Below are 24,851 nucleotides of genomic sequence, written 5' to 3' on the forward strand. Positions count from 1 at the left end.
TTACTATCAGTTTTTTAAAAATCAAAAGCCAAATATCAAAACACAGGCACCCACCTGTCTACTGAGGGTGGATAAATGAAATCCTCTACCTGGACTGGCCCCGCCCCCTGGTCAGTCCTGGACGGGTGGCAGGCCAAAATGGACCTGAGGTCAGCGAGCTACATCTAGGCACCCAGCTCGGGGCCTGACTGACAGCAAATCAGGAAACGTTTGTTGAATTGGGCAGTTTAAAAATTAACCACCTCTTTCCTTAGTGCAAGGAGTGGGAGGAGGAGGGAAGGGAAGTGTAAACATTCAGTGAGAGGCCAGGTCAGGGTGTGCAGGTAGGACATGGCTCTCAGGTCTTGTTTCCTGGTGGGCAGTGTGACTCTTTCAAGGCTCAGGGTCACCTGTAAGGCTGGGATGAGGACACAATGACCTCTGAGGGAGGCTGTGACAATCAAAGTTAGAAAAGCCACAGCTCAGCACCTCACTGACAATCCCACAATACCGTAGCTGGTTCTCATTCCTTCTGAGCACCCATTAGGAGCCAGTCACTGGTTAGGTACTTCGTTATTGATCTCATGTCACCCAAAACCACCCTGCTGGATTACAACCACCCATCATGTTTCAGATGAGACCGTTAAGCTGCCTGTGTATGCGAGGACCTGGGGTGATGAACACACAGACCCTCACAGGCTCTGTCCTCAACCAACCAGGACTTTTATGAAAAAATTCTCGCTCTTTCCTTTCTGCCAACTCACAGCTCAGCCCCTATATGGGGCCTTACATTTGCAAAAACCTAGTGGAGGTATAGTGCTCACACCCACTCACCAAAGCTCAAGGAACCCCATCTCTGCCACGTCTAGGGGGTGCCCCACTAGTGACCCCATCCCCCAAGTGTCTCCTCACCATGGTCTGCTTTCCTGAAACAGCTTTATTTCTTTTCTCCTACTTCCTTTTTTTCTCTTACCAATGAGTCAGCCAGAGGCCAGGAAAAAAACAAGATACAATGCCCAAACAGCTCTCGTGGCACCCATGAACAAGCACAGCCTCCCAGGGAGCAAGATATTTGGAATTCCAAACTTCCCAGTAATTATACATAACTCATTCTGCTTCCTTAGAATTTAAATAATTACCATAATTAATAGCTAAAAGCAAGCTGATTCAAGTGGATTGTAGATGTATTATTCACCCATTTTACACATGAAGAAACTGAGGCTCCAGGGAACTGGACTTGCTCCAGCACACGAGAAGGATAAAAGCCCAGGTTTCTGCCTCCATGTGCCCTTGGACAGCAGGGCCTCGCCTGAGGGGACATACTGCCCAACAGCCAAGAAGAAAGAGACCCTGGTCCTAGCTCAAGGCTCCATTCCCCTGCCTGAGCACCCAGTCCATGGTTCAGTCCCTTTTTTGCAGGGTGGCTCTCTCCTTCCATATCTCCGACTCTACCAAGGGGACATGCTGGGCCCGGCTGGGAGTCTCTGCTGGACAGCAGCATGACGATGCCAGCAGACTCACCACGTAGTAACATACCACACGATGACATGCGTGCTGTGCCCTCCCCTCCAGTGTTCCCAGCACACAGACCCACAGACCACACCATCCCCAAGTCAGTCATCACAGCAAAGCCTGTGCTTTCAACCAGAGCTTCACCTAAGTTTTCTCAAAGAAATCTGGACACACACAGTTAGGCACAGATGTGCAGTGATTAAGGACCCAGCCGTGTGGGGGAGCCGTGGCTCAGCTCCTGGGAGACTGAACTGCCTACCTCCCACCCCACACTGTGCTTATCTTCAGGGGCGGCTGAGAATTTATGATCTGCTCAGCAGTACCACCATTATAGTTCTGGAATAAGAAGAGTCTTTGTTATTGCCAGTGGCATTCTCTCCTGCCATTCAAAGCTGCGTTATCCAAAAAAAAAAAAAAAAAAACGAATACGGATACATTTCCCCCTCCACCATGATCTAATAAGAATAAAAGCTTAACTATCCCGAGCAAACTGCCAATTATTGTGGCTAGAAATGCCATAATCAGTGATAGTTAAGGCTTTTGGAATAGTCTTTGAACCAAAGAATTCAATCCCCTAAGTGGCCGGCACCAGGTCTCCTTGGAGAATCGGTGCCAAGGGCAGTGGGGCTCAGTCTGCAACAGTGGGTCAAGAGTGGCCAGCCAGAGTGTCACATGAGAAAGTACACACAGGCATACATACACAATGTATGCTCACACACGTGCTGGTGTGTGCACATGTGCACACATGCACGATAACACAGGACAAATAGGGTTCTGGGCATGGCTCTCTCCTCTGTCTGCCCTACGTGGTGATGTGGATTTTACATAACTCATTCCATTTCCTTAAAATTCAAATAATTACCCTAACTAACAGCTAAAAGCAAGCTGATTCAAGTGGATTGTAGATGTATTATTCACCCATTTTCAGTTCAGTTCAGTTGCTCAGTCGTGTCCGACTCTTTGCAACCCAATGGAACTGCTGCACTCCAGGCTTCCTTATCCATCACCAACTCCCGAAGCTCATTTTACACATGAAGAAACTGAGGCTCTGGGGAACAAGCTCCGAAGTACAAAGCTCACTGTAACTGGGACTCTCAGGGGCTGGGGTTCCGTCCAAACCCTCACCAGGTAAATGGGAGAAAACCCTCTTGGAAATCTGAAATGTACCCCCAGGGTGGCATCGTCCACACCTCCACTGCTTACAGGAATCTCTGCTCTGACACACACACACACATTGTTCCTTGGGTTGAAAGTACATAGCACGATGGAGGGTGGCAAAGCAGACCTAAAATAACCAAGGTTAGAAATCAGTCACTCCCAGTGCTAAGAGTGAGCAAGAACGCCTGGCCTTGGACAGAAAGGGGAAGCCTTCTCCACAGCAAGATCGGAAGTGACAGCAGAAGTGCCCCAAAGCCCCACCATGGGGCCTGATCTTGAACCGACTAAAGCACACATCATGTGACATCTCGGAAGAGAATGGGATTTGGGCGGGGTTGTGGGGGTAGTTGGCCAGCTTGGGGGCTGGATAACAGAGCAGTATTGCACTCTATCCTAGCTTTGCCACTTCCCCATGAGTCCCAAATGCGCCATAACAAAAAGTTTAATAAGAAAGTTCGTTCTTTTAATCTCTTTATTGAAAAAAAGCAGGGCTAGAGCCACCTGTGACTTTCCTAGCTTTATGTGTGTGCATGCGCCCATGTGAGTAAACTGCATGCATGTGTGTGAAGTGTGTGCATGTATGGGGCATGGGCGAGTGTGGACTGTGTGTGACTGCATGTGCATGCCTGTGTATACGGTGAGGAGAGTGGAGGAAACCAGGATCCTCACGCGGAGAGCACACATGTGAAGTCAGCCCACAGTTCCACAAAGCTGGCCTCCAGCACACATTCCTTCCACTCAGAGCCCAACCAGGAAAGGTTGACCCATGAGGTCCAGAGCAGCGACAAAATCTCAAGACTCTCTAAACCCCATCTCCCTGGACCTCCAGCCACAGGGCGACCTGCAGGGCATCTGAGGAGGTCCCAGAAAGGAGAGGCGATGCATGGGCCCTGGCCCCACTGAAGGTAACATCATACCTGGAATGTATGAGAGATGCAGACACCGGGACCCACGTGGAAAACCAGGGCTTTATCTAGGGGTGCCTGCAGCTTCCATATGCCATTTCCAGGCCTCCTGCTGCTGCTGCTGCTAAGTCGCTTCAGTCGCGTCCGACTCTGTGCAACCCCATAGAAGGCAGCCCACTAGATTCCTCTGTCCCTGGGATTCTCCAGGCAAGAATACTGGAGTGGGTTGCCATTTCCTTCTCCAATGCATGAAAGTGAAAAGTGAAAGTGAAGTCACTCAGTTGTGCCCAACTCTTAGCGACCCTATGGACTGCAGCCTACCAGGCTCCTCCATCCATGTGATTTTCCAGGCAAGAGTATTGGAGTGGGTTGCCATTGACTTCTCCTCCAGGCCTCCTCATTCCCCACTAATTAAATCTCTGCACCCAACCCAGCACCCCAGACCTCAAGTGTTTCGTAGGGCCACCCAGCAATTTAACCCTTCCAGGGAATGCACAAATATAGGACAACTTCCCTGATTCAGGGTTTCCATACTTCCATGACTGCCTGAAAATCCCAACCCATCCATGTATGTGCATGCTAAGTCGCTTCAGTCATGTCCAACTCTTTGCAACCCCATGGACTGCAGCCTACCAGACTCCTCTGTCCATGGAACTCTCCAGGCAAGAATACTGGAGTGGTTGTCCGTTTCTCCTCCAGGGATCTTCCCAACCCAGGAATCGAACCCACATCTCTTACGTCTCCTGCATTGGCAGGCAGGTTCTTTACCACTAGCACCACCTGGGAAGTCCTCCAAATCCCATGTATGAACTACATTCAAAAATGAAACCAGAAAAATCCCCAAGGCCAGCCATGGGCCCCAGACCCTACCCAGCCCCTCCCTACCCTACAACAGCAGCACATCAATGTGATTAGAAAGAAGGGATCATGTGATGTGGAGAAAGGGTTGTGACATGGCCAGGACAAAATTACCAAATTCTTTTCTGAAACCAAATTCTTAAGAGTTATTTTTCTATAATTAAAAACATGGATTTCATAGCTCCTCAGTTTTTTCTTGAGAGGAAAACTATACACCCTATCAGAAAGCATCTAGCAGCCATTTCTTAAAGAGTTTCGTTTCTGTGGCTACGATCCAATGCAGTCTCCTCCCATACACATCATTCAACACAGGCCAATTCGGCTCCAGAAGCCCCAAGGGAGAGCGATGTAACACTTACCTTGGCTTCACATTTCTTGTGACAGGAATACTTGCAGGCTGCAAGAGAAGGAAAAAGAAGGTGTGTTGAGCAGTCTCTCCATACTTTTTACATTTCCATCTGTAAATTCTTGAGAAAGTCCAGACAGAGGGAGGTTGTTTTTCGCTTAGGACACAACACTGAGTTCAACAGAGTGTGGGGTGGATGGACATGGTGTCCAGGAACCCAGCCACCTCTGCAGTGTCAGCAGTGGCCCAGATGGCGCAGGGAACTCTGGAGAGGAGTTACCAACATACTGGCTCTTCCAGGGGTTCAGGCCACCAGATCAGCACCTTGGGAGGAGAAAGGCAGCAAAGCTGAGCAGTAGAAAGTATCAGTGTTTGCCTGGAAATTACAGCTTCTCCCTGAAGAAAGGAGAGAAACTTGAAAATGCCCCAGAAGACTCAGGACTGGCGCCTTTAAATTAGTGAGAAATTGGACATTTGCCTTCCACGCTTCTTCCACTTCCGGATGACCTAAGAACTGACTGTCAGAACAAATCCACATCTAAATTCCTGCAGGGGATCCTTCAACCCAGGCCATTGTGAGGACTGAGAGAGGCATGTGCTGGTTCGGAGGCCCCAACAATGCAGAGAGAGCCGGAACCAATGCGGATTTCACAGGCCCGCCCTCCGTGGTCTGCAGCTGTGCCTACAGGACATGAAAGCCTCCCCCCACCAAAGCAGCTCGGGGCACTGGGGCCTGTCTGCCGATGTTCCCATGCAGAGACAGAAGGACGGGGAGACAGTGCGGAATGAAGCAACTGCACCAAGTAAGTGCAGTACAGGCACCCCTGTGGGCTCCAAGCAGGCATCTATCCGATAAACCCAGGGGGTGATTGTGGGATAGGGGACAGGGATCTAGGCTTGGGGGCACAGGACCTGGGGGCTTACTGGCCCAGCCTGGCTGGGCTGCCCTAGGTGGAACCAGGCCTCTTTCCTCTTCCAGGGTTATGGTGATGCCAAAATGCCATCATCCAAGGGACCCTGCTTTGAAACTGCAAAGCACAGCATCAGTGTATAGAAGTGAGGGGTCCTGGAAGAACAATGCCTGAGGTCAGGAGATAGGTCCCAAATTGCGGTCAGCACTTCAGGGCCCAAACTTTTCATCCTCTATGTTTTCTGAAAGCCCTAACTCACAGCCCACCTCGGACTGAATGAGGGTGAAGCAAACTAATAAAGAAAAAGAGCCCGTGGCTGGGGATCCCTGGAACTCCAGCAGGGAACAGCCAGGGGTATTATCTTTGCAAGATCTAGTTTTTGAGCTCTTTCTATGCATCCAAAGTTTGTGAAATTATTCACAAAGACAAATATTTATTCTACATCTTCTAATGGGTCCACCCAGAAAAGGTGATGAGTGATTTTCTAATCAAGATAGGCTAGCCATTGGAATAAAGGGGCTTTCACACCAGATTAAAATCTTAGACAGAAGGACAGCCAGGGGCAGAGGCCAGCAGGAAGAACAGAGATAGAGACGAAGGCAGTTGAGGGGCCCTCTGGCCTTTAGGGAAGATGAGAATTAGCGGAAATGCAGCGAAGACTTCCCCGGCTCCAGAGGAAGCTCTATCTGCACACACTGAATGGGGCGGGCCGGACCACTCTGCAGCCAGGACACAGGCACAGCCTCCTGTGGCAGCCAGCCCCTGAGATGGCCTCAGGGCTCCTCCTGGAGCCTGTGTCCCCGTGCGTCCCCTCACACAGTGACAGCAGGTCGTGTGACAAGGCAGGACGGTGGAGGGTGTGGCGAGTGACTTCTGCTCTGGGCTCCTGGACCCCCCCTCTGAGAGGAACCCTGCCCACGTGTGAGGCACTGAGGCAGCCCTGGGGAAGAGGCCCATAGGAAGGAATTGAGGTCTGCCGCCAGCAGCCAGCTGGGAAGCCACCTGGGAAGCAGGTCCTCCAGCCCCAGGAGAGCCTTCAGATGATGCAGCCTCCTAAGAGACGCTGAGCCAGCACTGCCCGGCCACGTGACTCCCAAATTCCTGATCCACAGAAATGGTGAGAACAGAAGTTACTGCCACAGTAAGTCACTAACTTTGGGAGTAACTGGTTACGCAGCAGATCAACAAACCGATTCAACCCAAAAAGGAACTCTGGTGTGTGGAACCACGACAGTGGTGTGAAATAGTCACGGTGGATGGCGCACTGGGCTATGACAAGAGCCTTAGGCCATTACAGGGCAAACCATCACATTCACAAAGGTTAACTAATCAGACTGAATTGCATAAACCACCAGAGTCCTAAGGCGAGGATCCTGAGAGGTGGACCCACTGTTCCTGGGATGTAAGCCGGTAACCCGAGTATTATGAACTTTCCACCCAACAGCCAAGCACCACAGATGGTCCCTCAGATTCAGATTTCAGTTTCCATATATAAGTGATACCATGCAGTATTTATCTTTCTCTGTTTGACTTAGCACACTGCTGTTTCATGATGGTGAATGGCAGGATTTCCTTCTTTTTTCTGCCTGAATAATGTTTTATCACCTTTTCTTTATTCAGTCAACCATTGATGGACCCTTGGGCTGTTTCCATGTCTTGGCTGTTGTAAATAACACTGCAACCAACGTGGCATCTATTGAAGATACTGATTTTGTTTCCTTTCACTATATACCCAAAAGTGGAACTGCTGGATCATATGATAACTCTATTTTTCACTTTTTGAGGAAATTACATACTGTTTTCCATGATAGCTGAACCAATTTATATTCCCATCAACAGTGTACAAGTGTTCTCCTTTTTATTCTACCCTAACCAAAGCATGTTTTCCCTTGTGTTTTTGATGACAGCCATTCTGACAGGTGTGAGGTCGTATCTCACTGTGGTTTTGATTTGCATTTCCCTCAAGAGAAGGGGGCGAGAGAGGATGAGATAAGTGGATGGCATCATTGACTCAACGGGTATGAGTTTGAGCAAACTCCAGGAGATAGTGAAGAACAGGGAAGCCTGGCGTGCTGCAGTCCACGGGGTCGCAAATAGTCAGACACAACTGAGCAGCTGAACAACAACAACAACAGGATTAGTGATGCTGAGCACCTCTGCATGCATCTATTGGCCACTTTTATGTCTTCTTTGGAAACTGAGAAACTATCATTTGAGTTTTGGTGTAATATCAAAAAAGAATATGCTTTCCTTTCCAAATATGTATCTTATAGAGCTAGATTTTCTTCAACGACTGCAACCAAAACAACATATTTGGGATGGTTAATTTTATGTGTCAAGTTCACTGAGCCACAAGATGCCCAGATATTTGGTTAAACAGTATTCTGGGTGTGTCTGGGAGGGTGTTTCTGAATGAGAAAAATATTTGAAACTGTAGACTGAGTGAAGCAGATTGTCCTCTCCACTGTGGTGGGCTTCGTCCAATTCACTGAGGGCTTGAAAAGAATAAATGGTGAAGTAAGCTGGCACATCGGTCATCTCTTGCTGCTGATTAGAACTCAGACAAGAACTACACACTGGCTCTTCTGGATCACAGCTTGCCAACTACAGACAAGACTTAGCCTCCATACCGTATGAACCAATTATTTGCAGTAAATTTCTTTCTCTATATACATCCTATTGGTTCTGTTTTGCTGAAGAACCTTAACTGATACCATGCTGAAACAGACTGATTGCAGAAGCAGCTAGGGGGATCCAGCCAACTAAGTCACACATAATGTGCACTCAATTTATGTGCATAAAGTAATACTATTCTTCTCGTGGCATGTAATGAGGAATAAAAGTGATATCAAAGACCCCTTTCTGCCATGGAAAAAGAAGTTACTGAAGCAATAAAGAAGAAAAAATATTTATATCCACAAATGACATTCAGAATGGCTACTGAGAAATCATGACTTCTAAAAAGCTAACCTGTGACAATGCTTATAATGTTGCTCATATGTGCTCAGTCATGTGCGACTCTTTGCTACCTAGGGACTATAGCCCATCAGGTTCCTCTATCCATGGAATTTTCCAAGGCAAGAATACTGGAGTAGGTTGCCATTCCCTACTCCAGGGGATCTTCCCAACCCAGAGATTAAACCTGGGTCTCTTATGCTTCCTGCACTGGCAGGCTGGTTCTAAACTCTATAAAATCAGACATGTGCAATGGACAGGTCCACATGTGGGAATTCGGCATAGGGGAGAAACACTGTCATATTCACTTACAAAAGGATGAGCCACACAACTAAACATGCTGGGAAAACCAGCTCACTCATGAGAAATAACCTAAATAACATGAATTCCAGATGAATCAACCATGAAATTGGAACAGAATTGGAAAAGCAGAAATGAATATTAGAATAAAGTATTGTAGAACATCATTAAGACCCCAGAGAAGGGAAAGCATTCTTAAACAGAAACAAAACAGAAATGAAATGAAATGAAATGGTGGGTAAATCTGAACTAGCCAAACCTTAAACCTTTCACATGACAACCACTCCATGAGCAAAATTAGTCAAGCAACTGCTCACAATGTTTGCAACATGTAAGTTGGAATGGTAAGGAACTGACGTTTCTGTAGGTCAAAATCCATTAAAAATTGGCCTAAATCCTATCTAATTTAAGGATAGAAACATTAATATTATAATATCAATACTATGATTTCTTAGAAATCAGGAAGAAAAAATAATCTAATTTTTTAAATGAGCCAAGGATTTGAAAGGCCAGTTTACTAAGTAGAACATTACAGGGACCTCTCTGGTGACGCAGTGGATAGGAATCCACCTGCCAATGCAGGGGACATGGGTTCAATCCCTGGTCTGGGAAGATTTCACATGCCAGGGAGCAACTAAGCAACTATTGAGTTTGTGCTCTAAGGCCCAGGAGCCTCACCTACTGAGCCCGCATGCTGCAGCTGCTGAAGCCCACACACCTCAAGCCTGTTCTCCACCACAACAGAAGCCTGCAGTCCACAACAAAGAGGAGCTGCCACCTGCCACAACTAGAGAAAGCCTGTGCAAAGCAACAAAGACCCAGTGTAGCCAAGAATAAATAAAAGAATCTGTCTGTCAGTGAGAAGGATGCAGGTTTGATCCCTGGTCCAGGAACTAAGATCTCACAGGCCGTGGGGCAGTTAAGCCTGTGTGCCACAACCACTGAGCTTGTGTTCTAGGCCCCACGCACCGCAACTGCTGAGCCCACGTGCTGCAGCTACTGAGCCCCCATGCCCTAAAGCCCACGCTGTGCAACAAGAGAAGCCACCACGATGAGAAACTCATGCACCGCAATTAGAGAGGAGCCCCTGCTCACCACAACGAGAGAAAGCCCGCGCACAGGAATGAAAATCCAATACAGCCAAAAATGAATAAATAATACATAACAGACATCTTTTCACTATCTTTTTATATGCTCAGTCTCAGTGATAACCAGAGGAATGTAAAAAACATAATAGAGCATGACACCACTTTTCATCCACTGACCTGCAAAAATGAAAAGCAGAGAAGCATCAAGTGAAAGACTGAGTTAAGTTCAAGGCCAAGGTCCACGGTCAGCTCCCTAAGGCTCCCTCAGCAGTTCCCATTAGGGGTCTTTCTCCACCGGCGAAGGGGTATGTGGCCAGTGCGTGTCTCACAAGTTTCTAGGAATTAATGACACATGGAATCCTCACCTCCACAAGCCTGGGGCCTGCACCGCATTCCTTGGTCAAACGGGTTTCCAAAGTCCCAGGCAGGAATCCACTCTTAACAGCAGCAGCAACTGTCCAGAGCGTCTGGCTCTGAAAGGCCCCACATTGTTCCTTGTTGTCTTGCAACTGCTACTCTCCCGAAGTCTCCACGAGCCTTGGAAATCCAGGCCACTGTTTTAGGCTTGTCATACAACACTGTACACATATTTACCCAGAGAGAGACAAGCCCTGGGTCTCACCTCTGCTTCTCTGCCTCTGCCCTCAAGGTCACCCAACCTGCCCTCAACCTCTGCCCCAGTTTAACCACACCCACAGTCACCAGCTACATGAGACGGGTGACCAGATGCTCATAGCAGAGGGCCCAACGCCACATTCACTGCTTGGTCACCTGCTCCTTTTTCTTGCCTTGATGGTCCTAACTGACACCATGTCCTGGGGTTCTAATTCAGCACCTGGCACAAAGCAAGTGCTGACATGCTGATCAGCCTATCCAGCCCTAAGCTTTGTCTGTAATCCCCTAGCATACTGTAGACTGTGATAGTCTCACACACAGGGACAGAACTACCCCCCTCCCCAGACTGTAAGCTTCCTACTGACAGGATTCCCCGCTCAGACTCTGAGCTCCCCACTGACAGGACTCCCCCCTCAGACTCTGAGCTCCTCACAAACAGGTCACAGCTTTCTCATATTTTTATTCCAGCAGGCAGTTAATATGTGTTCAGTTAACCAAAGGGGAAAAGTCATTATCAGATATTCCTTACAAAGCCCCCCTCCATCCCATTTTCCCTCTGTCCTCTTTTTTGCTCTCTTTTCCAACCTTCATTTCGTTCAGGTTCCTCCCTACAGTTGTCTCTTGCAGCATTTCTTTTTTTTTTTTTTTCCATTCCAGTCTGTTCTCTCCTATTTCATTATTAAATTCAGGCAAACCATCTCTCCCAATGCCATCACTTCTGTCTGATCTGACACTGCATTCTCTCTGAATCCATCTCCTCCATGAGGCCAAGTTCTGCAGAACTTACAACTTTCAACACCCAGGAAAAGACTTACCCACTCAGGACTAGAACATCATGATCAACCACGCCAGTGCCCTCAAGTGTGGACTTGTAGAAGGATTTTCAGTGGAAGCTTGGCCACTTAACCCACCCAAGAGACCTCAGTGGAGCAGTGAGAACAGGCTACCTGTTCAAAGCCCTGGCAGGTGGGGAGGGCAGAGTAGGAACCGCTTCTGTAGGTTTCTGAGCAGCAGGAGGCAAACCACAACCAGACGCTTAACCCCATCGCGCACCAGCCATCTGTGTGGCTTTGCCTGTAGTTACAGTTTGAGAAACAGGGGTTAAAGAGCCTCTATGTACAAACAATAGCTTCTTAAAAATGAAATTTTTCTTCTAAGTGAGCCACATAAAAATAATCTGTGGCAAACAGGCTAAAATGTGAAAATAAGTGACTTGAAATCAAGAACAAGCTAGAAAAAGAATAGTAAAAATATTAGCCAAAGTCACAGAGTACACACCTAACCCTTCTCCATCATCACCACCATCAGCATGTGACACCATAACCAACAGGAATAACACCTAACACTACCAGACACTTCCTGGAGCCAATCAGTGTTCTCTGCGTTCCTTGTGCCTTTACTCTGTTCCTCACAATGACTCTAAAACAAAACTCAAGCACAGAGAGGCAGGGCAGGAATCCAAGCAGCCTGTCTCCAGGGTCCATGCTTCCCTACTGTTCCAGAAACAAGTCAAAGGAAGGGCCCCTCCAGTAAGACCTCACACAACTTGCGCATGATCACTGAGAGAAGCCATGTAATGTCTGCAGGCAGCACATACACACTGGCTCAATGTGCAAATGTATACAACATACATCTAAATTATTAGGAGGGAAAACTACTAAATTGTCTGAGATTTTTATGATATCTATATAGCTTCCTGACAAAAGGAAGAGATCCTAGAGATTAACGACTCAACAGGCAAATTGTAAAGGTTGCAGGTTGAAGGCCAGGAAAGGCGCCTGTCCAGGGCCACAACTTCTTTTGCAGGAGCCAACCACTGACCCTGCCAGGCCCTGTCTACACTCGTTGTGACTGTGCCAGGCTCCCAACCCAGTGGTACCCCCACATCTTGCCCCTGCCCATCCAGAGGGATGCAGTGCAGAAGGGAAAAAAGCCCAGCCTTCGGATGCAGACAAAAAGCACAGCTAAGAAGATGGCTACACAGCAACAACACATATAAACACCCAGCTCTCACATTTCTATCCCTATGGGCCCCGCCATAGGCCTTTTTTCCCTTGACAGTGTCAGGGGCTATGTCACTGATGATGGCATTTTTGAGAAAGAGACTGTCACAATCACAATTCTTGGATCTCCCACACACATCAATTTAATTTAAGAAGATAATGTCTAAAAGACTCCTGGCACATAGAGTCCTTTCTTTTTCAAAAAAGAGTAGCTATTGTTTATCGACACAATTTTTACAGTTAGGTACATAAATATGATAACCTATTGAGTAGTCTCATAGGTGTTTACAGTCCACCATATGCCAGTGCCAGTGCCAAGTTGCTTCAGCTGTATCTGATTCTTTGTGACACTATGGACTGTAGCCCCACCAGGCTCCTCTGTCCATGGGATTCTCCTGGAAAGAATACTGGAGTGGGTTGCCATGCCCTCTTCCAGGGGATATTCCTGACCCAGGAACTGAATGTGTGTCTCTTATGTCTCCTGCACTGGCAGGCAGGTTCTTTACCACTAGCTCCACCTGGGAAGCCCGTCCCCACCATATGAGGGAGTTCTAAAACACCTTTTTCTGGAGAGAAGTCAGTAGATACCTCACGAACAATGATACAGGTGAGTCCCCAGCCCCTCAATGCCCGAGGGCTGACATTCACCACATTATGAACACACCCCGTGCTGGACCCAGAAATAGGGCATGATGCCTCCATGGGCACCTGTCACTGTGGCCTCCTTCCATGCCACCTGTGCCTTCAGGAGGACCTGCTCCTGTTTACTTCTCCCAATAGCACAGCCTCCAGTGCCCATAGCCAGGTAGCTGATTCCTTTGGCCAAGAATGTGGCTTCCTTGAGCTGTACATGCCACCAAGGTGGCCTCTGCCAGCTCACTGCTCCTGGCCACGTGCTTCAGGGTGACAAGTGCCACCACCTGGCCACGAGGGATGGATCCAGGGCCTCTCAGGGAGAGTCCATACACTTCCCTCAGCTGGAGGGCTCAGAACAGAGGAGTGTGGCCTTAAGACAAAACAAGGAGGCCAGGTGAGAATGGGGACTGTGGCATGTCTGCTGGGGTGTGCACACAGGGAAGGGGAGCATGAGTGCAGAGCGGCCCCAGGACCTGTGCCCAGCCCCAGACCTCTTCTTACTGCCTCCAAACCAGGCAAAGCATCCCAGCCAAGTGGTGGGGTGACAGTGTGTGCCCTGGTTTCCCCACACAAGAACACAATAGCAGTGTTCCTACGGGGAAATGACACGTGGAGATGAACCCCCTGAGGCAGAGGGCACCTATGGGACAGTCGCTAGTGAAGGACTTTCTTCAAGAAAAAAAGAACTAGATGGGTCCAAAAAGTGATTTCCACAGGGCTAGACTATGAGATTGGAGAAGGCAATGGCACCCCACTCCAGTACTCTTGCCTGGAAAATCCCATGGATGGAGGAGCCTGGTGGGCTGTAGTCCATGGGGTCGCTATGAGTCAGATACGACTGAGCGACTTCACTTTCACTTTTCACTTTCATGCATTGGAGAAGGAAATGGCAACCCACTCCAGTGTTCTTGCCTGGAGAATCCCAGGGATGGGGTAGCCTGGTGGGCTGCCATCTATGGGGTCGCACAGAATCGGACACAACTGAAGCGACTTAGCAGACTATGAGATAAAACAGAACCACAGTGATTCTTAGACCAGAGAAGCATAAGCCAGACAGATCACGAGTTAGCACTGCACAAGGCCAGCCTGTTGCCACCCTTCTGCCCTCCCATCCTTTTATGTTGGTCCTGCACAGGGTCCTCGGGGCCGAGTTGGCCTTGGGCAATGCCGCACCCAGTGGTATCCTGAGATCTCACTGCCTCCCCCATAGAATTCTAGACGGTGCACAACCACACGCACGCACAACCACGCACACGCATAGCCACACGCACGCACAACCACGAGCACACAGCCACACACACACACAACCACATGCCACCCACACCACTCCACCAGGCCTCTCAGTCCTCCTTGACATCTCACATATCACAGGCACCAAATGCCATAAGACAGATCATTCAGAAACAAAGAATATTCCGGGCCCCTCCTGGCCCCTACAAGCCTGGGAAGCTGCAGGACAGGGAAGGAGGCATGAGCCTGGAATATGCTCTCATGCCAAGCCCTGGACGGTACTGGGGGCTGTCAGCATCCTTGAGGAGCTCTGGCCTGATGGGAAATCCTAGCTGCTGGGCACCGCTGTCTCCAGTCTGGTCAGATCTCATTGCTTCCATTTACTTTGAAGAGAACAACTGTATCTTATAGGTCATTCAGGCAGAAGTACTGAGAGTTTTAAAAGGATGTTTGGGATAGCCCCTTAGTCAACTCAGGCCTCCGCTATACAGAGATGAGAAGGAAACTGACTCTCCCAAGAGCCAATCTGTTTGTCACCACCAGGCCATCATTAACTGTATGTGGGAGACAGAGCCCTTGGGCCTATGGAGCTAAACCAGCTTGGTCTGTGTTCATAACCTGCACATGTGGACAGCAGCCAGCTAAGGTCCCCCGTGTCAGCCACGTGGGAATCACCCCGGCACATTCAGGTGGGGTCATCGAGCAAAAATCATTATCACAGCAGCTGCAAAGTAAAGTGCCAGAAAGTGAGCTCAGCACCTCACACCCATCCCAGCCAGGCCCTGCACCAGCCATCCAGAGGACAATGTTGCAACCCACATCAGGGACTCAGAGAGCAGACTTTGATCTTAACAGACTCAGAGCACCAGCCTGTGCTCCTGGCCCAGCCCTGTCTTGGCCACGCCCTTCTCTGCATCTCCATGTGTGTGTATGCTCCTGTGAGCATGTGTGTGTGTGTCTGTGCGTGCATGTGTGTGCGTGTGTACGTGCACACCCATGCAGGCCTGCTGATGTGGGGAGAGGGCCTGTGCCAAGAGGCCTGGTGCTGGATCCATGCCCCAGGTGCACCCCCACAGGTGACGCCTCAGCCCCCAGGGCCTGGCTCACCCTTTCTAGGTGGAGAGGAACCTTCAGGCCCTGTGAGATAGGCTGCATACAAGGACAAGGTGAGAGCGCCATGCACTCTGAGAAGCAGGTGCGTCAACTTTGAAACAGAGACCCGTGTGGGGTGAGGGAGGGAGGGGACTTATGGCACCTCCAGGAGGCCGCAGAGGGGGAAGGAGAGGCGGGAGCTGGCTCCAAGGCACCGTCAGCGCTGACAGTGGAGGGGCGCTTCAGAGGAGGGGACACACCTGCCTCCCGCCCCCTCTAAGGTTCCACTGCAGTTTGGCCATCATGCATCTTTCCTTGAGGCCGCCTAACCCCAAAGCAGCCCTCAGGGACCATGTGCCAGGGAGTCCACTGGGAGGATGGGGAGCCTAGAGGCAACCCTGGAACTATTCTACAGAGAAAATCCCAAACCCATCAGTGATAACAAGCCCAGAGCAGCCCAAAGCCTTCTCCCAGGTAACCCCACCTGCCTCCACTCTGTGACACAGAACCACGATTACAGGGTTCAAGGGAAACAATAGAAATCCTCCTCACATGTCCGTTATACAGATTTACTACCATGAAAACACAAAAAAATAGCAAGTTGGATTGATTACCTGGGGTTTAAACACCAAATACTGAAGCTGGTGGCTCTGTTTATGGACGGGCGCAATGCCTGACAACAGGCTAAAAGGACAGTAACGCAATGAACCATCACTCAAAAGAACAGAAAAATTTCATTTGTAAACTCTGGTAAGAGACCAGAAAACAAAAGGGGATGACTCAAGCTACTGACACTACAGGACAGAAGGAAAATAAGTCATGAGACACTCACGGCTGCCCCCCTCCTAAGACTAACTTTGCTCTTTCTGGAAAAATTTCTCATGAGCATATATCTGTGTAAATACGTTCCATCCCAGTCCAGTGAGGGTAAGGGGAAACTCAGGTTAAGATGGGGAATTCCATGATTTAACTTTGGAAACTCCCGAAAGAAGGTTTCATTTTGGGTTTTTGTTTGTTTGCTTTGCTTCAGTTTAATCGGCATGAGAAGGATCAACGTGGACTCACCTCGGCATGAAATCCCTCGACCTTCAATAATCTGTTTGCAAACCCCACAGACTCTGGCTTTTTTAAAGGCCTTGTTCTTAAAACTGTGCAGACTCGCAGTTACTTCTTCTGGCTGAAAAAGTAAAGGGAGAGAGTGTCAGCGCTTCCATTGATAGTCCGTTTGCTCTTCCTTTTCCCTTTCAAGAGATAATAAATCCAGCTGAGTTGGTGAAGAGCTGAAACAGGAACTTGACCAGGCAAACAGAGCAGAACAAGACAGCACCTTGCCAAGGCTGGGATCCCGGGAGCCTGGGATACCCCATCAGCACGCTTAGTGCCAGAGCCCTAGTGATGACCCACATGCGCCCACCTCATAATCCCCTGGGTGAAGGGCTTATGCGATAGTGTATCAGCTTCCAGACTGCAGGCTTACAGTCACCACTTCTGTGACAAAAGAATCCACGTGCATGCCTAGAGTCTTAATGCTTTTTTCTAGGGAAGACACAATCAGCAAACAGCATGATTATAGCAGAGGACACTAACTCACTGGCCTTCCTGGCCCCTTAGCCTCTCTGAACTCAGGTACTGGTGGAGAAGCTGTCATCAGACCACGGTGACAGGACAGGCGGTTCCTCTTTAAACCTGGTACAGCATCGAATCCATTACACACACAGGCACGGCAAGGAGAGGGACCACTTAGCCACCATTTCCATGTTTGTAGTGTCAAGCAAGGCTCACAGCTATGGCTGAGGATCTTATAAAAATTCAATTTGCCTTTGAACCTAAACACCAATCATATTCCCATTTTCTGATATGCGACAGAGGATTCTAACATAACCGATATCCGCATGGACTCTCAGAGGCCATTACTCACACCAGAATAGCTAAAATTCATTGAGAAGAAGAAGTGTTACCGAGAATGGAGACAAATGGTACAGCTACTTTGGAAAGCAGCTTGACAATTTCTTAACACATATTTTTAAATCTACACCAATCTTACGACTCAGCAATTCCACTCCTGCTGCCGCTGATGCCGCTGCTGCTGCTAAGTCGCTTCAATCGTGTCCGACTCTGTGCTACCCCATAGACAGCAGCCTACGAGGCTCCTCCATCCATGGGATTTTCCAGGCAAGAGTACTGGAGTGGGTTGCCATTGCCTTCTCCGAATTCCACTTCTATAGACACTTAAAAAATATGTCTGCAAAGACATGTGTGAGAATGATCAGAGCTACCTTTTTAAAAAGTGCCCCTAACAGGAAGTAACCCAGATGTCCATCACAAGGAACCTGGACAAACAAACCATGGTATATTCATAAAATGGATACATATCATATATCCAAATATTTGCTTGGGTATACACAAGAGTAAGCTACTAATACATGCAACATCATGAGTGAACATCAAAAGCATTATCAGGCTGAATGAAGAAGTCAGATATGAGCACACAGTGACTGATGAAAAGGCAAATGAACCTATCTAGTTCCTCAGAGGCAGGAAAAAATGAGGTGAGCTCTACGATGTCTCCAAATTCCTACATGGAGAAAGATTTCAGGATGCAGAGAGGGAAGGTCGAACCAGTATACCACATGGGTTGAAGGAAAGGAGTTAAGAATTCAAGCTGAGTAAGCCAGCAAGAAAGAGTTCACTAAGGAGAGCACTGGAGAAGAGAGAGCTGCAAAGAACTCTTAAGATCTTCAGAAGGGCCCTCGGAAGCATTCAGCACAGTACCGGAGAGCATGTGTGTACACACAGCTGTTTGAGGAAGATACTCAAGGCTGGGGAAAGAACCCCCATTTAAGGACACAGTGCTCACACAGAGCCGAAAATAGTCCTTCTTCCCACCGCCAGACCAGGAAAACCCAAGATTCAGGGAATATTGCATAGAAAACAGGAGGATCTTGCCTCAAAGTCTCTCCAAGTAATTTAACTGCATTTCAGAACAAAGCTCAAGAATATCTGTAGAAATAAAAAAATACCCAACACCCAGCAAGGTAAAATTCACCATGCCTGGTACCCAATCAAAAATTATCCGGCATGGGAATTCCCTAGTGGTTCAGCAGCTATGACTCCATGCTCCTAGCGCAGGGGGCCCTGGTTGGACCCCTGGTCAGAGAACTAGATCCCACATGCTGCAACTAAGGATCTCAACACCACAACTAAGGATCCCAACACCACACCTAGGACCTGGTGCAGCTGAATAAAAACAAATAAACACTTTTTAAAAAATTATCAGGCATGCAAAGCAACAGGAAAACATAACCCATAATGAGAATAATCAGTCAATTGAAAGTGACCCTGAACTGACGAGAATAAGCACACAGGATATTAACAGAGTATTATAACTATATTCCATTTGTTCAAAAAGGTAGGTAAGAAAAGATCCAAAACAAACATTTACAGAAGCAAATGCAAATAACTGAGATATTAAAATATTAAATATTTTAATATTTAAATATTAAAACACTGGATAAAATTATTAACAGATCAGACACTGCAATAGAACAGATTAGTGAATTTGAAGATATCACCATGGAAACTTACCAAAATAAAGCACAGAAAGAAAAGGCAACCTATGTAAATAAACAGATAGATAACAAACAAAAAGTGTATCAGTGAACTGTGGGACTTTTAGCAGCTTATAAGCCCCTGAAAGAAAATGGGTGGGTGGAGGGAGGTTTGAAGAGATAATGGCTGAAACTTTTCCAAAACATGAGGAGAACTATAAACCCATTGATCCAAGAAACTCAAAAAAATCTCAAGCACAAAAAAATGTGACAGAAACTACATAAGGCACATGAAAACCAAATTGCTCAAACCCAGTTACAAAGAGACAGTCTTAAACAAAACTGCAACAGACTCACAAATACAGAAAACAAACTTATGATTACCAAAGAAGTATGGAGGAAAGGGAGGGATAAATTAGGAGTAGGGAGTAACAAACTAGTATAAATAAAACAGATAGGCAACAAGGATTTACTGCACAGCACATAGAAGTATATTCAATATCTTACATTAACCTATAATGGAAAATAATCTAGAAAGAAATATATATATTTAAATTAATCACTTGCTGTACACCTGAAACTAACACAACACTCTAAATCAACTATACTTCAACTGGAAAAAAAAGAGATCTTAAAAGCAGCCAGGGAGGCAGGGGAGCACAAATTACACTCACGGGATTAAGCATTAAAATAACAGTAGATTTCTCATTCAAAAAAAAGCAAGTGAAAACACGGTGTAGCAATATAAAACACTAAGAAAAAACTGACCAATCCAGCAAAAGCACACTTCAAAAATGACAGTGAATTATAAACTTCCTAGAATATACAAAAGCTGCAATGATTTATCACCAACTGACACATACTACAAGACATGTTAAAGATAGTCTGAGCAAAAGGAAAATACTATTAGATGAAAATATAGCTTTACACAAAAGAATGAAGACCGCTAGAAATGATTAATTACATGGACAAATATGTAAGGTCTTTTACTTATTACTTAAAACTCATCAGAAGATAATTAACTCTTTAAATAAAAACTAATAATGATACATTGTGAGGTTTAACATAAGTAGAAGTAAAATTTACGATAAAACAGCACAAAGCTCAGGAAAGGAGAAATGGTAGGTAGTATGAAATTAAAAGACGCTTACTCCTTGGAAGGAAAGTTATATCCAACCTAGATAGCATATTCAAAAGCAGACATTACTTTGCCAACAAGGGTCTGTCTAGTCAAGGCTATGGCTTTTCCTGTGGTCACATATGGATGTGAGAGTTGGACCGTGAAGAAAGCTGAGCACCGAAGAATTGATGCTTTTGAACTGTGGTGTTGGAGAAGACTCTTGAGAGTCCCTTAGACTGCAAGGAGATCCAACCAGTCCATTCTGAAGGAGATCAGCCCTGGGATTTCTTTGGAAGGAATGATGCTAAAGCTGAAACTCCAGTACTTTGGGCACCTCATGCAAAGAGTTGACTCATTGGAAAAGACTCTGATGCTGAGAGGGATTGGGGGCCGGAGGAGAAGGGGACGACAGAGGATGAGATGGCTGGATGGCATCACTGACTCGATGGATGTGAGTCTGATGGACAGGGAGGCCTGGCGTGCTGCGATTCATGGGGTCGCAAAGAGTCGGACACGACTGAGCGACTGAACTGAACTGAACTGAACTGATACCACTGTAAGGCTGTCATAATATACACGAAGCAATGCACTATCACTTGAAGGCAGACTGCGACAAGCTAAAAATCTATAACATAAACCTAAAGCAACAACTAAAATAATGAGTTGTAGGTAATAAATACAACAAAGAAGAGAAAACAAAATTATGTTAAAATGGCAAGAAAAGAGAAAAAGCAGTAATAAAGAACACATAAGAGAAATGGAAAACAGCTAAGCAGCAAGATGATAGATTTAAACCTCAATATATTAGGAATCACATTAAGGTAAACAGTTTAAACATCTCATTAAAAGGCAGGGATTGTCAAATTATATTTTTTTTAAAAAGTATAGAAAAATATACAACGTTAGTGTTAAAGAAAAGCTGAAATGACTATATTAATAACAAAGTAGATTCCAGATTAAAGAATACTCCCAATGATATCCATCTGAGCCGCCAGGGAAGCCCCAGTGACATAGAGAAGCACTACAAAATGATAAAAGGGTAGAAACATCAAGAGAAGATAACAAAGTTACGCATTTAATAACAAAATTCTCAAAATATATGAAACGAAAACTGACAGAATTGCAATGAGAAATAGGCAAACATAGACAGTCAGAAATTTCATTACCCCACACTGAATTGTGTCCCCACCAAATTCATATATTGAAGCTTTAACCTCCAATGTAACTATGTTTGAAGTTAGGGCCTTCAAAGAGATAATCAAGGTAAAATGAGGCCATAAGGGTAGGGACCTAATCCAACAGGGCCGGTGTCCTTATATAAAGAAAAGGGGATACTAGGGAAGCTTGGCACGCAGAGGAAAGTCCATGTGAGGACCTGGTGAGAAGGTGGCCACACAAACTAAGCCAAGAGGGAGGCCTTAGGAAAATCCAAGCTTGTCAATACCTTGATCTTGGACTTCCAACCTCCTGAACTATAAAAAAATAAACTGCTGTTGTTTATGACACCTAGTCTGTGTTATTTCATTATGGTAGTCCTAGCAAACTAATATAGCCTTTCTCAATAATTAATATTATTTTTAGAAATAATGGATAATTATTGCAGAACATAAGCAAGGATACATAAGCTTTGAACAATATTATCAATATCTTGACCTAACTGACATTACAGAACATTTGACCTAACTGCGGCAGAATACACACTCTTTTCAAATGCATATGAAATATTTAGTAGACAAGTCTAAGAAAATTTTAAAGTATTCAAGTTGTATTAAATATGTTCTCTGACCACAATGGGATTAAATTAGGAATCAGAAACAGAAAGATTTTAGTAAAATCCCCTAAAGTATTTGGACATCAAATAACACACTTCTAAATAGTGTATAGATTAATACACCACGGCAAGGCACTGCTATTCCAAACTTGTTTACCTGTCTGTTTCTGCTTTTTTCAAGAGACCGTATACTTTTTGATAGTAGGGCTCTTGAACTCAGTGCTTACAAAAGAGGAATGAAGATGCTACTATCATGAAGTCCATGACATTGGCAGGGCCCTTCTGTACTATAAATAATCAACACTGTTCTACATGGAGAGCATAGGATGCAAGCTCAAGACCCCGTAGCCAAGGGATAAGGAATATGGGCTCAGATCCAGTCTCCCCCCAGGCCTCATGCTCACACAGGAGTAGACATTCAAGTAGCTGACACACACAGCCTCTATCATAATCCCCCAGCTGGCACACACTTTTCCTCCCTTATATTTCAGTTATTTGTTTATAGCCGTCTCTTTTGTGTAATTTCCTACAGGCAGGACACCAGGCTCTTATCTATTTGTCTTCCAAGGCCCTGCACAGTGCCTGGTACCCTCAATTAATACTTGTCAACTGAATGAATTGGCTGTATTCTGTGAGCCAACAGGGGATACTGTGACGTTTTTATTCCTTACAAATACCTTTATTACAACCAGGGAGAAAGAGGCACTGTGTTCCTGTGGTTTTCCTGCCGGCTGGGCCACAGTTAGAAACCTGGAGGAAGGAAACAGCAGAGGTGCTGTGTGGAGGCCGAAGCCATTTCAGTGGCTGGATGGTGGAGGAATTCATTTCAGATAGTGTAATAACATCTGCTCACGCTTCATCTGTACATAACATCTCCATTGTGAAGTGAGCCTAGACGGGATTAGGCTGCCTTTGTTTTCACCTGATACTGTGCTTTCATTTCTCCCAAAGAGGCGGGCCCAATGAGTGCACGGGGAACAGGGGAGGCCGAAATGCTGAAGCATTTAGCAGGCTCAGTTCAGGAATCTAAATTGCATTTAATTGTTAGGAGCAGACAGTGGGAAGGGTAGAGAGCAAGGCTGCCAGTTCCACAAGGACTCCCTGAGGGGTTCAGGGTAATTAGTGCTGATCTTGATGGTGAGGTCTCTTTTTAGAAAGAAAAATCTCTGAAAAACTGAGCGAGGAAGTGCTCCACTGGCATGCAGCAGGGTAACGTTTTGCTCTGCTCTGCGAAAATGCAAAACCTCACAGTCCTCTCGGCTCAGTTCTCTCAGCTAATGTTGCAGTGGCAACAGTTACCCCCACAAAGCCTAAACCAACACAATCCAAGCCTCTTTTCCTTTCAGGAGAGAGGATTTAGGTGAGTGTTTTCCTACCTAGGAAACCTTCAGTAGCATTCGAGGGGGGCTGATGCACTCAGCAAAATCACCAAGCAACTTGACTCTGAAGTTAAACACCACAACTTCCTGCGTGAAGAGAGCGAGCCCCAAACCTCTGGAGTGATCCTGCCCAGAGATGCCTACACCCAGCCAAAGGACCCAGAGCACAGGGACATCCTCTGCCTTCCACACACGGTCCCCAAGTTTCTCAGGAGTAGCATTTGATTGTTAAACTAAAAATCAGAATGAGTACAATTCAAAGTGATGTCAAGTGGCTGACATTCTGACAACTTCTCACTCCTCAGAACCTTCATAAGTTTCCAGTAAAACGAATGCAATAAATGCCTAATTATTAGACTCAGAGAGGGGACTGCTGAACCTAGTAGGGAGCCGCCTGTGCATCTACTCAGCTTAAGTCAAGCGCCATGGGAGACAGTCCCAGGACCAAGCGCTGTAACACGGCCCTGGGGAACTTGCACTTCTGCAACAACGCTAGAGCATCCTCACACACCCAGAGTTACAGCACCCTTTTCCTTGGCAAAGAAACACAAGCTAGAAGGGAGTCCGTGAAACTGCCAATGTCCTGCTTCCATTCCAGGAAAGGAGTCCAGGGAAGTGTGTTGAAGACGGAGCTGGATTCGAAAATTAAGAGCAAAGCTGTCTCCCACTTCACGTGGGCTCACCAGGGCGCCGGCCTCCCACCAGGCAAAGCTCTGCTTTCCCTCGCTCGTTCTTTCCTGCTCAAGTAACACGCGCACAGACGAACACACACGAGACACGCGTACATAGACAAGGACACGCGCGCACTCGTGGACATACGGGCACGCGCAGTGACCAGGGCAAAAGCGCGAACAGGCACGCGCAGACAAGAGTGCAAGGGCACACTGGCGCGCAGACCGGGGTACGCGGGCACACACAAGCACAGGCGTGCACCAACCCAAAAGTGCTTCCACTCCCAGGGCTTCCATCCTGTCCCAGCTCCCAGCTCCCGCCGCGCCGGGGTCCCGGTTCCCTGCGCCCCTCCCCCTCGCAGGACGCCCACTCACCTGGCGCCGGTGCCGGAGAGCCCGCGCCCCGCGCGCGCACCCTCCAGGCGGCCCCGGGGTCAGCGCGCGCAGCCGCATGGCCGTCCGGGCCACCGCCGAGGGCCGGGCCGGGCGAGGAAGGCCGAGGCAGGCGCGGACCTCTCCCGGGTGGTGATGCCCGGCAGGTATGCCTCCTGGGCTCCTGTGTCTGGGAGTCTCAGAAGTTCGACCCCTGGAGCCCTGAAATGAAGCGGTCGCCAATTCCAAGTCCACTCGGTCGTCAGGAGTCAGATGCCGCGAACAAAAGCCAGACGAATGAGCGCACGGCCCCCCGGCGCCCCTCCATCTGACACAAATTAGCGCTCCCTTCCCCCCGCCCCAGACCGCAGCTCCGGAGAAGAGGAAAAAGGTTTCTCAGCC

The 24,851-nt window shown here is 47.2% G+C and overlaps 1 protein-coding gene across 6 annotated transcripts in view; it reads right to left on the reverse strand.

The window, feature by feature from the left end:
* TNS3 (tensin 3) overlaps positions 1 to 24,851 on the reverse strand; it is a 222,654-nt gene that overhangs the window by 160,729 nt on the left and 37,074 nt on the right. For 5 of the 6 annotated variants that reach the window (XM_027539303.1, XM_027539302.1, XM_027539297.1 and 2 more), the window contains exons 2-3: positions 16,654 to 16,765; positions 4,772 to 4,809 (exon numbers count right to left, since the gene is read on the reverse strand). Coding sequence is in view for 1 of the 6 variants with exons in the window: in XM_027539301.1 (XP_027395102.1) it covers positions 4,772 to 4,809; positions 16,654 to 16,765 (150 nt within the window). In the remaining 5 variants the exon portion in view is untranslated. The remainder of the gene's footprint in view (positions 1 to 4,771; positions 4,810 to 16,653; positions 16,766 to 24,851) is intronic. The other variant, XM_027539304.1, reaches the window with a different exon arrangement.

The sequence above is a fragment of the Bos indicus x Bos taurus genome, chromosome 4 (genome assembly GCF_003369695.1).
Source record: "Bos indicus x Bos taurus breed Angus x Brahman F1 hybrid chromosome 4, Bos_hybrid_MaternalHap_v2.0, whole genome shotgun sequence".
Classification (NCBI taxonomy): Eukaryota; Metazoa; Chordata; class Mammalia; order Artiodactyla; family Bovidae; genus Bos; species Bos indicus x Bos taurus.